General features: G+C 38.5%; 1 protein-coding gene and 2 long non-coding RNA genes across 6 annotated transcripts; 2 read left to right on the forward strand and 1 right to left on the reverse strand.

Moving 5' to 3' along the window:
- Window positions 1-1,344: 1,344 nt before the first annotated feature.
- LOC112203136 (zinc finger BED domain-containing protein RICESLEEPER 2) lies at window positions 1,345-5,747 on the reverse strand. 2 transcript variants are annotated; one of them, XM_040507190.1, is made up of 4 exons: window positions 5,411-5,747; window positions 2,538-4,781; window positions 2,220-2,411; window positions 1,345-1,842 (listed from the first exon to the last, which is right to left on the reverse strand). In XM_040507190.1, the coding sequence occupies exon 2, from the start codon at window positions 3,823-3,825 to the stop codon at window positions 2,731-2,733; it is 1,095 nt and encodes a 364-aa protein (XP_040363124.1). In that variant the 5' UTR covers window positions 3,826-4,781; window positions 5,411-5,747; the 3' UTR covers window positions 1,345-1,842; window positions 2,220-2,411; window positions 2,538-2,730. The 2 variants fall into 2 exon arrangements, with proteins under 2 accessions (XP_040363124.1, XP_040363123.1); XM_040507189.1 differs by lacking the exon at window positions 1,345-1,842 and having other exon boundaries at window positions 2,054-2,411.
- Window positions 5,748-5,949: 202 nt separating this feature from the next.
- Window positions 5,950-8,464, forward strand: LOC112166987. 3 transcript variants are annotated; one of them, XR_005800251.1, is made up of 4 exons: window positions 5,950-6,611; window positions 7,760-7,804; window positions 8,042-8,146; window positions 8,260-8,464. It is a non-coding gene; the product is annotated as an uncharacterized LOC112166987 (long non-coding RNA). The 3 variants fall into 3 exon arrangements; XR_002923539.2 differs by having other exon boundaries at window positions 8,042-8,464; XR_002923538.2 differs by having other exon boundaries at window positions 8,047-8,464.
- A 1,513-nt stretch (window positions 8,465-9,977) lies between these two features.
- Window positions 9,978-11,216, forward strand: LOC112166630. Its single transcript, XR_002923347.2, has 2 exons — window positions 9,978-10,516; window positions 10,759-11,216. It is a non-coding gene; the product is annotated as an uncharacterized LOC112166630 (long non-coding RNA).
- The last annotated feature ends 1,845 nt before the right edge of the window (window positions 11,217-13,061 follow it).

Consider the following 13,061-nt stretch of genomic DNA (forward strand, 5'->3'; position numbering starts at 1 on the left):
AAACTCCCAAAACCAAAATGAATACACTACAGACACAATTGATCAATTTATATGCATATTATTGCCCCCCAATACTCATATTATTGCCTCCCAATAATCTTATTATTGCCCCGCAATAGACATGTATAACTACTCAATAAAACTTTTTTTTTCATTCTTCTGCCAAATTTACCAAAAAAAAAAAAACGAAATCAAGCAACAAAGGGACGATGAAGGAGCTGCTCATGCTTCAGAACAAGTTGACCGGCGAAATTCCGGCAAACTACGCGAAGTGCACGACTCTGACTTGGTTCAGGATCAACAACAACTCCCTCTCCGGTGTGGTTCCGGCTGGACTTTGGGGATTGCCGAATGTGGCAATCATTGACATCACTTCGAATCAAATTGAAGGTCCGATTACTTCCGATATCGGAAACGCCAAGAAGCTTGCGCAGTTGTTTGTGAGTTACAATCGGTTATCTGGCGAATTACCGGACGAGCCCGATTTTCGGTGGCAGACTTCGACGTAGTTTTCGGTAGGTTTTCAGCTCTGAATTTTCAGTTCAGGACTCGAACTCGGAGTCGAAACCGGTCGAGGAAGACGCCGGAGGAGGAAAGAGAGCGGCGGTCGTGACTTTCAACACGCAGAGAGAATCGGAGACGGAAGACGACGGCGACCGGTCCTCGTTGCCGCAATCGGAGCCGGTGGGATCACCGGTTGCTAGGGCTTCGCCGCGGAAGGTAGAGAGTAAGAGAGGGATTTGCAGCAGGTGTGGAAAAGGGAACAGATTGAAGGAGAGGGAGTGGTGCTTGGTGTACGACTCAAAGTACTGTAGTAACTGTTTGCTTAAAGCTATGGGATCAATGCCGGAGGGCCGAGGCAAGCTGCTGAAACGCCTCGCTCAAAGTACTGTAGCAACTGTTTGCTTAAAGCTATGTAATTCAAACCCAAACCCGTTGTTCTCCCTCATGTTTGTTGGATGAACGGAAATTTCCGCCGATCCAGATCTGCAGACATGAAGAGAGAGAGAGAGAGAGAGAGAGAGAGAGAGAGAGAGAGGAGTCTGAAAGGTGTAGGTTGTTAATTAAAAGGGCAATACTGTCAATAGATATTAGATTGGGTAGATGGGAGTAAAAAACTCTTAGTGGAGCAAGTGGGCAATTTTTTTGTTAAAATTGGGTAAGTGGTCACAGCCCTATTATTATTAGAGTCTTATTATTATTTAGATGCAATTCAGCCTAATTAGTTTACAAATCAAAAGCTTTACCAGACTTCAAAGATCCCAGAGTAAAACCAACATTAATAAAAGATAAATACAAGTAATATCTCTAGGTATGAAATCACTCATTGAACCACACCAACATCTCAATTTAACATAGAAATCAGCCAAGAAAAATCATAAATAAAACATAACACAAAAAAGAACAATCAGTCACCTCAATTCTTAAGCAGACCCAAAACTAGAACAGCCAAGAAAGGAAAACCCACAAGGCTCAAAGCTTTGAATAACAAGGCTGCAACATGCTAACACCTCTCCTAAATCTCCTCCTTCCATCCACAATTTGCTTTTCGAATCATAGAGCAGAACGGAAACAACCAACCAACTCAAAACTAAAGCCCTTCACTAAGAGATCAGATTCTCAATTCTTCATCTTTGCTTCTGGAAATTAACTGAAACTAGGTCTGGGATCGGTTTGGCTCAGCTCGGGAACATGCCTATACCGATATCGATACCGAGTTTGTAGTCGGCTCAGTTCGGTTCGGGACACCGGAATATCATCTGCAATACCAACTAGGCCCGAATCAGATCGGTTCGGTACCAATCGGCCTGACTTGCTTTGAATAGCAAAATTTCCAGAAACCTGAAAAAATGCAACATTGTAAATTTGCAAACCTTTCTAATTAGTTCTCCAATGAACTTCATGCACATTTCTGTCCAAAATGCAAATCAAAGCAGAACTTGGAACTACAAAAGTACAAATAACTAAAATATCTAAATAAGTGGTTAACAAATCACATAATAAAATCAGAACTCAGAAGTGCATAACTGCAAATAGCCAAATAGTTCCCAGTTCCCACTGTTCTAAGCCTATCAGCTTAATATTACATGGAAATGTTCACAAACCGGTGAAACCACAGTAGCAAACTAGCAATTGAAATAAGTTCATGAAAATATGAAAGTATGAAACAATCAAGTTGAAAAATGAAAACTGAAAGAGTCCATCCTTGCGGCATATACCAGAAAGTCAGAAACTGATCACATCAAGGCAATAGGCAATTAGGCATCAACTGTTTTCTGAATCATCAGACACCATTTCATCATCGGAGTCATCTTCACTGAGTTGAACAACTTCATCATCAGTTCCAATACCATTCTTTCCCTTAGCTTTTGGAGGAGGACAAGAGGTTGAAGAGGCTGAGGTTACGTGATCTACATACCAAAGTACAAAACACAAGAAACTATAGTCAGAATGTAAAAAATAAATGTAGAAACTGAAATGTAAAAAGCGAAAACTGAAAACTTAAAAAACAAACACAGAAAGTTAAAAATCTGCACCTTTCTCACACTTTTCATAGAACTCATAATCTTTGATGCATGGTTCATCTTCTATGCAGCTAATATCATTCCCCCTCAACCAACTTTGTAGACAAATCAATGCTTCGACAGATTTAGGAGTCAATGAACTCCTAAAGTTGTCGATTACTCTCCCTCCGGTGCTAAAAGCGGACTCCGATGCAACTGTCGAAACTTAAACAGCCAACACATCTTTGGCTATTGCTTGAAGTATAGGGTACTTGGCTCCATTGATCTTCCACCATAACATAATCGGGAACTCGAACCCTTCCTTCTCATTTGTGAATTCAAGAGGGTCCAGCAAGTATTTGTCTACTTCATGTGAAACCACAACCTCATCAAGCTCAGAAACTACTTTCCTCCAATCATTGATGTAAGATTGTCTTCCTCTGCTGTTGGTGCTTGTTACAGTGCTTTGTGAAGATGAGCTTTCAACCTCTGTTTGACCTCTCTTCTTTGCAGGGGTCTCCTTTGGTGCATACTCTTCATATAAGGACATCAACACATCACGTAACTCCCTCGTTTTAGTCTGCACATCTTCCAATTCAAACCCTTCATTTGTCAAAAGATGAGTTACATGCCTTAGCTTGAATCTAGGATCAAGGATCAGCCCCATAAACACCAAGGGATTCAAATCCCGAAAGCCACCATAATACTTGATGAATTTGGACCTCATATTTGTTGTCATATCACTCAAAACCTTCTCGGTGTCCGAGCCTGGTGGAATTTTGGGTTCTATGAAGAGCTTGCTAATCTCCGATTCGATTGACAACATATCATGAAAAGTGGTGTGGATTGTGGGCCTATTACTTGCACTAACTCTTAGAGTTACTTCATAGAATACCCTAAGAAACTGCACAAACACTTCCGCCTTATGCCATTCATCCGCGGATGGAGGCCCCACTCTAGGCCTCTTGCTTTTACTTGGAACCAAATTTCCTTCCTCATCATACTCTTCCTCAGGCTCTTTGAAATAGGCTGAAAAGCCGCAGTCCGGTTGCTCCTCCATCCTTGCAAAGGCTGCTTTGAACTTCAAGGCAGCTTCCAACATTAAGAATGTTGAATTCCACCTCGTGGGAACATCCATAACAACCAATCCTCTACAAGGGATCTGTTCATGTTCTACACATGCCTTAAAACTATCCAACCTTGCTGGTGAAGACCTAACAAACTTCACCGCATTTCTAATGGCCAACACTACTCTATTTAGTCTCTTCAGCCCACTACCAACAATCAAATTACAATTATGGGCAGTACACCTAACATGCATGTACTTACCCTCTAAGATTGATCTCTTTTGTTAAGTTTGGACCTAAAAAACTCAATAGCACACTTATTGGCTGCTGCATTATCTACTGTGATGGTTAAAACCTTGCTAATCCCCCATTGAAGCAAACAAGACTCAATCAAAAGACCTATGGAAATTCCACTATGATTAGAAATAGTGCAAAAATTGATTATCCTCTTATGCATTTCCCACTTATCATCGATAAAGTGTGCTGTTAGCACCATGTAGTTGAAATTTTGAACACTTGTCCAAGTGTCAGTGGTTAGGCAGACCCTATAGTGTGCTAAATCAGTTTTCAACTTCTTCTTTGTCTTATCATACAATGTAAGAAAATGTTTAACCAAAGTTTTCCTACAAGGGACCTTAAACATCGGCACTGCAACATGACAAAAATGCCTAAACCCTTGCTTTTCAACGAAGCTAAAAGGAAGCTCATCAACTACTACCATTTCAACACATGCTTTCATAACTTCATCAGGATTAAATGCTACCATTTTCATAGAATTACCCTTACTTTTATCACCAGCAAGCACTTTCTGATTTTTATCTATCGCTCTCCTTCCGGGATAATACTTACATGATTTGTTTATGTGCCTAATCATCCCTTGAGTCCCATTTTTGTAAGAATCACAAGCATAGTCTCCTAGAGGACCCTTAGGACAATATATACACTTAGCCCTCCTAAATTCTTCTACAATATCTTCTTGACCCTTTACTTTATTGACTTTTACATCTTTATATTCCTTAAAGTGCTCCCACACCCAACTACATTTTCTATCAGCTCGAGGATTGTTACTAACCTTGTCAGATGAGGAAGATGGAGCTCCTGCTTGAGTGACATCTTCTTCAGCTCTGTCAGGGATTGAGGGAGAGGTACCAGTTAAAGAAACAACTAGACTAGAATCTCCTTCTTGAGCTCTCTTCTTACTGCTTTTAAACTGAAACAAGTAAATTACACAACAGTCAGATTACTCAATTACATATAAACATGCAAATGCAATGCAATGTAGCTTTTGAAGTTATGAACACGAAAACAGAAAGTACAGAGGCTCAGAGAGGCTCAAAGACTTTGGCTTTTTCTACAAACCTTCTGCGGTTTCTGCAAAAGTCAGGCACAACACATATCACCAAAAACTACCATTTGTGACCTTGTGACCTTTTTTGCCATCATTAATATTATTCATTTATTTTTAATCTAGCTTTCCTTTTTCTCTTTTAAAAACCCAGAAGAAAAGGAGGAAAAACAAAAACCCAGAAGCAGATTTTTCTCTTTTTTTTTGCTGCAAATGTAAAAATTAGAAGGAAGATTAGGAAAGAAATTGGGTACCTGAAATGGGGATTGATTCAAGACAAGAAGATTATTCTAATTTAGGAATAATTAAATCACTGATTACCAAGAATTGAGAAATTAGAGGGGGGTAATTTAAGCTTTCCACATAAACAGAAACAAAAAAAAAGAAATGGATGGTCTGAGCTTCTGGGGTTTTTTAAATCCAACCACTAATCAACCCAAAATTCAATCATGCATGAACGAAAACAGAAAGATCTGAGAAAGTGAGAGACTTACCCGCAGTTTTCCCATCGATTCAGAGTGGGAGGCTTGAAGAATCGAGTTGAGTCAAATCGAGGCTACTTCTTCACTCTTGAACTCTGATTTGGTCTCTGTGAGAGGACTGAGAGGAGTGACCGAGTGAGAGACTTTGATTCTTCGATGGAGGGGAGAGAGGAGAGAGGAGTGAGAGACTTCGATTCTTCGATGGAGGGCAGAGAGGAGTGAGAGCCTTCGAATTTGAATCTCCTCTCTGGGCCTTCGAATCTTCGATGAAGGGCAGAGAGCCAGAGAAGAATTTAGGAATTTAGGGTTTGTGAGTTGAGAAATGAGAACGACAGAAGGGAAAAATGTGAAATGATTTTGGATAGCTGAGTGGCTGATCATATACGAATGATACGACAAGTCGTGAAAATATTAGAAAATCAGATCGGGTCGGACAAAACGGTACCTATTTGACCCATACTGATGCCGACCCGCTTACTTACTATTCGGTACGGTACGATTCGGTATTATGTGGAACTGGAATTTCAAACCGACCCGATCGGTCTCAGGTCGGATCGGACGGTTTCGGTCTCGGTTTGTCTGTTTGGAGTTCCCAGGCCTTGCCTGAAACATTCTAGCTTCTCTCCCCTCAAATCCAAAAATCCCCACATCATAGCCTTCGACAAAAACCCACTCTCCGACTCTTTCTTCCTTTCCTTTCCCGTCTTTTTCTTCGTCCCCATCCTCTCTTCTTCTTTGTTTTTCCTTTCTTTCTTTTTTTTGTCTCTTCTTCTCTCTGCTTCTTTTCTTTCTCCCGTCACCCCTCATCTCCTTTAGTCGGCCCCCTAATCGAAGCCTTCAACAGTACCCCATTTCAAAATTCGTAAGCACCATTCTTTCACGTACTATCATTCATTAACTAGTATACATTTGGCCCCGTTTGTTTTCCCTCATGAAAGGAGTGGATAGGAAAAAATATATCCCATCAGATCACTTGTGATGTTTGGAGCCCAAGATATGTTAGCATCGGAAATTTTGTATCCAATCAGACATGGATAAAAGAAATCCTGTTGAAATGGTGTGAAAGATTAAATCCTGCTACTTATTTCTTCGTCTTTCAGCCTCGTCAACAACGTAGAACTTCTCCCTTCCTCTGCGACCTTCACCTTCCTATGCTCCGTCACAATGCTCTGGCCCCTCTGCGGCCATTTGACCTCCTGTTGCTGTCTCTCAGGTAAATCTCTCTTCATTTTTAACCTCATTTGTGCTTCGCCATTTGCAGCAGCTATTTTCTCTTTGATATTCAACGTCAATGGATCTTTCTCTGTAAAATTAATGGGTTTTCTTTCCCTTCCATCTGGCATTGGTGATGTTAATTTTTGATTAGTTGAGATTTGGTTTGCTGGGATTCATGGTTGATGTTCATTTTTTGAACAAATCTTGTTGGGAAGTGACATCTCACTCTCATGTTGATGGGTTTTAGCAGCCAAGGCTTCTCATGTTTATGTCCATGTTGCAAATTGAGGGAAAGCCTATTGTTTGGTTCATTGCATTATTAGCTAATCATATGTATATGTTGAGAACTAGTGAGATGCTCTTTTGCTCAAGCCTAGGCCCTGAAATTTCCTATTCGCTGTGGTCAAACTCAGTGCTTCAGTTAAAAAGAATAAAATCTTGTTATACGATATAACAGTAGTATCAAAATCAAGTAAATTACACTGGTACAATTATATTGTCAAATATTGACTTCATCACAGTTCAAGGATTTAAGGTTTACTATTGCTCCATTACTTTGTCTCAAGCAATATCTGATTAGTCTGCCAAATCTTTTCGATAAAAGAAAGGGTTCTAGAAACACCATTCGTCCAAAAAAGAAAAAGCACATCAGCTAAGAAATTTGGTGTTAAGAAAGACGAGTTCTATTTTCCTAGCTTTCCATTTATTAGAGGGTAAGGAAGACAGGCACAATGTACTAAAATTCTATTTTGTACAGGTATCTATTTTAACATCTTATTCTTCAATATTTGTTTGTTGTGCATGTGTAGAGTTCATTGTGGTTTAGTCTTCTGACTCTTTTGTTTAATCTAATTCATTAGTCGGAACCAACTAGGTAATCTCATACCAAAACTGGTTGGTTTTCTCTGCTTGGGACTGATCCTCCAGCAATAACGTTGCCATTAGTCCATCTCATAACTCTTGTGAATGCCAACATATTTTTCATATCATAAATAACAATGCAGAACCAACATGCAACTTACACAATGACTAGGGATTAAGATGATGAATGGATGCTTTGAACTGTAATTCGGAATCATTAAGCTCTGGAATACTGTGTCAATTACTTGGCATATTATTAATGTTATTGTGTTTTGTTGGATGCAGAGTTTGGTTATATGGCTTCAAGATTACATGATGAATTAGCTTCTCGTAACTCTCTCTCTCTCTCTCTCTCTCTCTCTCTCTCTCTCTCTCTCTCTCTCTCTATATATATATATATATATATATATATATAATATTGTTCATCGTTCATTTATACATTTTTCTGTTACATACTTTCTTTTTTCCCTTGTTTTTGGTACCTTTTTCATGATTGGATTATGATAGAAGAAAAGTTTTGATGTTTTGTTGCCAAAATGCACAATGTTACAATGCTGTTTTTGCAAGTGAAGCGGACATGCAATTGGAAAAGCTGCCAAAGTGCCTCCTACAATAGAGGAAGTTAATCAAGAGCTTAACAACCAAGAGCTTGCTGATGTATTTGATTCCAAGGTAGAACCAGACCAGAAATCTACTGCTATATCTGAAGATAAACTTTTCAACTACAAATTGAATCAAAGCCTTTAAACTTCTTATGGCTGATTCTGCTTAGCTTTTGGCTCTAGATAAAGCGGAAGGAAAGATGGAGTTCTTCATACAGCTTATTTGTAAGTCGTACGGACTCTGATTTTGGGAGTAGTTAAAACTTTTAGTTATTGGCATATTCAAACTTAGTAATTTGTATTTGTTGTACCAATGGATCACAGTATTTGTAAGATATAGTTTGTTGCTTATAGATCTTATGAAATTTGGAGATTCACCATCTTTTTTCTGCCAATTAATAGATGAAGTATTATACACTGAATACTGAGTAGACTTTTCCCCTCTCTTCTTTAGTGAAGGGGAGTTCTGTATGTAATTGGATTTCCAGGTTGTGATCATCCTAAACCTAAGGTGAGCTGCAATTCAGTATTTTTAATTAATATGATCATCCTAACCCAGTCACTTAACTCCCATAGTCCCATGGTGCGCAAAACATACTATTCCTAATGAACCAGCACATTGAGTGTGTAAAGCTTTGAAGGGTAAGCACTGCATGCATGCCATTAACTCCATTATCACCAAAATTAACATTAATAAATCACTTCCGATCGAGTTGCGACTGGCAATCGAGTGATGATTAATATTTGGAATTTGAACTTGGGCAGCTGCTTGGAGGAACAAGAGCCCAATAAAAAGTTTGGACTTTAAGTAGAAGCGGCTGAGCTTAAGCAATAATGGCCTATTTCTATTCCATGAGCCAACTTTGGGTGTCCAAATATTACTCCTGGGTGGCCATAGTAAAGTAATACTCTTGGGTTGTGTTGTTGGGTTGGGCTAGTTTTATTATCTTTTGATCTTTGTACCTCTTACTGGTTAAGTTCATTCTTCATTTGCCAAAAGACAAAACCAATGTGTAGCCTATATGCCTCTTGTTGCTGGGGCCTAGGTACCTCTTGATCAAAAGATACCTCTTGTATTTGGATGTAGTTGGACTATCTAATACATATTTTTCATTGACAAAAAAAAAGAAAAAAAAAAAGACAGCTATTAATCTAATAAATTAGTCACGGTTGGTGGTATATCAAATCTTTACTTTACACTTTTATTATTCTTTTGCACCGAAAGCAAAGAAGCAGACAACCATTAATAAATCAAAAGCTGGAAACAGACGGAGTTTGTCCGTGATGGCTTTGCCGAAATGTAAAAAACCGAGGGTTGACTCAAGCAAACTCACATTTACAGCCTTGCAGAAGAACAATATGAACGTTAATGAATAGAAAATGTGGAAAATGCCCAGATGCTAGAAAGTACGGAACTAGCATATTTCAAAATACCCAGACTCTAAACTGAGGTTTGGATGGTCCTTGAAGCCAACATAAATCAACATCAGTCCATCAATCCGTTAAAACCAAATGAAATTTGTATCGTACTGATGCAGTCAATACAAAGTAGTGATGAAACCAATTTCATTTGGATTTTCAATTGACTGACATCAAGCTAAATTAATAAAAAAACAAGGGTGAACATACAAATTGATCAAAAACCAGCGTTTTATTTTTTATGTTTCGAAATTTCAGAATCTATAGAGACTGAATTCCAAACCCGACAACGATCCCTATCCAACACAGAGAAAAGCAAGGATAGAAATGATTTTTCCACCAGCTTGATATTCTCCTCGAACAGTGAGGACAAAAAGGACTTTTCCGCCTCTTCTTAAAAATAGTAAAACAGTGTTATTCACGCTTTATATATACAATAATTTGTAAAGACTAGGGCCCAATTTGGCATTGCTTTTGAAACCTGCTTTTAGTCTAAAAGTACTTCTGATACTCGGTGAGGTTGTTTGGTAAACTCCTATATTCTGGCTTCTGGGCAGAAGCGCTGCTGGCCACAGCAGAAAATCGAAAGCTACTTTTATTAGCTTTTGAAAGTGGATTTTGCGGAACCGAGATGAAAAACACGGAGCTTTTAATGAAGTTGACTGAATTGCCTTATTTGTCCTCGTCCTTTTCTAAAATTTACATTGAACATTGATTACCCAATTCTTTCTCCTCTTCGACAACTCGAACAGAGATGATCCAAAATTCTTAGCTCTTCACCAACCTTCAAGAACACTGGAATTCCCACATCATTATTAAAGACACCCCCATAAACCCATTTCTGGATCTAACTACGGCTCACTCACCCCTCGTTGATTCCCATTCTGCAACTTAAGGGTTCGTTGCTTGCTCAATTTTGTGAAGTGGGTCTTTTTCTCTCTGGCTCCAGAAGATGAAGGTCATCGTAGTTACAAGGAGTGGTAGAGAGCTTTTCAAGGGTGGCCTTGAGCTCAGTGACTCTGTAAGCTCTTATTTTCTTCTTTGAAACTTGTGGGTATCTCTATGTTTCATTCGGGTTTTTGAAGGTGATAACTTTATTCCACTGGGTTAGAGTTTTGGACTAGAGATTCAAAATTTATGTGAATTTGAACTATTGAAGAGTTAAAGTTCGGTTCTTAAGTTCATGCTTTAGAGTATAGTGGAACCCATTTGTTAGATTTTTCTGACCATGTAAATCTCCATGTTTGTGTTGCTGATCTGTAGGAGGAGATCCATAAGCGATGTAAGTGTTTGCAGATGCATACTTTACATCCTGTAATACTTATGGAAGTTTGCAGAATTGGAAGTGAAGATTGGATGATTACTTTACATCCTGTTTACTGTGAAGGGTCAGTAGAGTGGGTTAGAGGTTGTATGACTGTTGAAGACCACAAATCAGGGTTGATTGCAAAAGAAAATATGTCCTTTTGTTATTGCAAAAGAAAATCTGTCCTTTTGTTTATCTCTCTGCTGAATTGTAATTCCAATCTCTTCTGCAATCTAATCTTCCAAACATAATATAATGTTACTCCCTTATATTTTGCAGTTTGCTTTGCTTATTTGAATTAGGGAAAGGTAAAGCTGGAGCCGTTCCAATTATGGTGCCTAGTTCTACGATTGTAATTGTAAATCTGGATTGTAATTTCTGCAATCTGATATATTATGGTGCCTAGTTCCAATTACAAATTGGTCATTGAATTCTATGGTTTGCATATTTGTTCTGAGCTGTTTTGTTTTGTTTTTTTCTTCTCTTTCCCATCACACAAAGCATATGGGAAAGAAGAAATCTACAGGTACTGAAACCCACCTAGTCCTAGATATTCAAACTCTCCAAAACTCATTAGACTTGGGTCTGTACATATCAATTTGAATCAGATTTCCAGGGCAACCTGCAACTTCTCAAAATCACCAGAATTTAGTGAAGATGGAGGAAAAGAAGCTTTCCAATCACCCAAGTACTTTAGAGTTTACAGTTTTCAGTATGCCAGATATTCAGACATGAGCTTTTTGTGTTTTAGTTTTGTGAGTTTTGAACATTACTGAGATGTATGAAATTAATGTAACATTCCTTTTTATGTAAGCTTCATTTGTTTTTGCACAAAGTCTAATGAATGCATCTATTTAGCATTTAGTTGCAAATTTCAAGTGACTTTTATATATTTTGTGTAATGGTTTCCGTTGAACTATGATGGGGAAATTAATCCAAATATTTCAAACTGATTTTGTGTAATAGTAAGATATAATATGCATGTTGAAGATTTTAAAGTAAATTTTTTATTTGGTCCAGAAAGGGTACAAGGATAATACATGAGATTTTTTTCAAGTTGGTATGGTTACATAATCAAAAAAATAAAATTATATATTTTAGTGGCATATTTTAACATGACCATTTTGGTAATTATACCCAGTCAAAACACTTTTGCCCTATAACTTACCAAACACTTAGAAATTGTTTTTTATTATCACAGCACTTTTAAAGACAGCTTACCAAACACCTCAGCTACTTCTTCTCACAGCAAGTTCGAAAGTGCTTCCTCTCACAGCAAGTTCGGAAGTATTTCCTCTCACAATAAGTTTGGAAGTATTTCCTCTTAGAGCAAGTCCACTGGTGGTTTTTTGACTGGGCATAGTCATGAAAAACATGACTATATGACCTTGAGAAGGAATTTGGTAGTTCCACCGGTGGTTTTTTGACTGGGGTGGTTTTTGGCTTTCTTGACTACAGTCAAGAAATAAGTCACAAGGATGACTAATTTCATGACCGGTGAAACCCAGAAGCCAGCAAGGAGATGGAGGGATCGTGGCTGACGTCAGTAGCTTTTTAGGAGTGGTTGACGCGCGCTGGGAGGGAGTGGAGCTTCACGGCATCGACGCGTGGCTCTTCAAGGGACAGAAACTGGAGCGCGCCAGAGAAGGGCTGCATGCCACATGGATTCTTCCCGTTGGTGGGTTTTGAATTTTGGGCCTAACGGTCAAGAAATCCCAGCCATTCATTTCAATCAAATTTGCAATCCTACGGCTTACAATTAACATGTATATATATATATTTGTAACGTTATGAACGGTAATAAAACGGTAACAAACGGTAACAAAGTAAATGTTAAAAAATTCTAAACATTTCTCTATAAATACCTAGCATTTATTTTACAACTCACACCAAAAAATTTATCTTTCATAGTAACCCAATTTTGTGCTTCCTCCTCTTCATATAGCTCTCATCTACCAAATTTATTTATATCCAATATGGCTGAAGTATGGGGAAACACAGGTCCAGTGGCCGGACAAGAGGGAGATCAAAATGAAGATGATAATATCCAAGACAAAAGGAGATGGACGGATGAGGAAGATGTTCAATTGTGCAAGTCTTGGAAAATTGTTGGGCAAGATCCGGCTGTGGGCACAAATAAAAAAAACAACGACTTATGGATGCGTGTGACGCGACACTTTGTCGCAAATTGGCCCCAAAGCCGATCAGCTTCCTCTTTGCAAGGAAGGTGGAAAATTTTGAAGGTTGAACTCTTTGAGTG

The sequence above is a fragment of the Rosa chinensis genome, chromosome 5 (assembly GCF_002994745.2).
Source record: "Rosa chinensis cultivar Old Blush chromosome 5, RchiOBHm-V2, whole genome shotgun sequence".
Taxonomy (NCBI): domain Eukaryota; kingdom Viridiplantae; phylum Streptophyta; class Magnoliopsida; order Rosales; family Rosaceae; genus Rosa; species Rosa chinensis.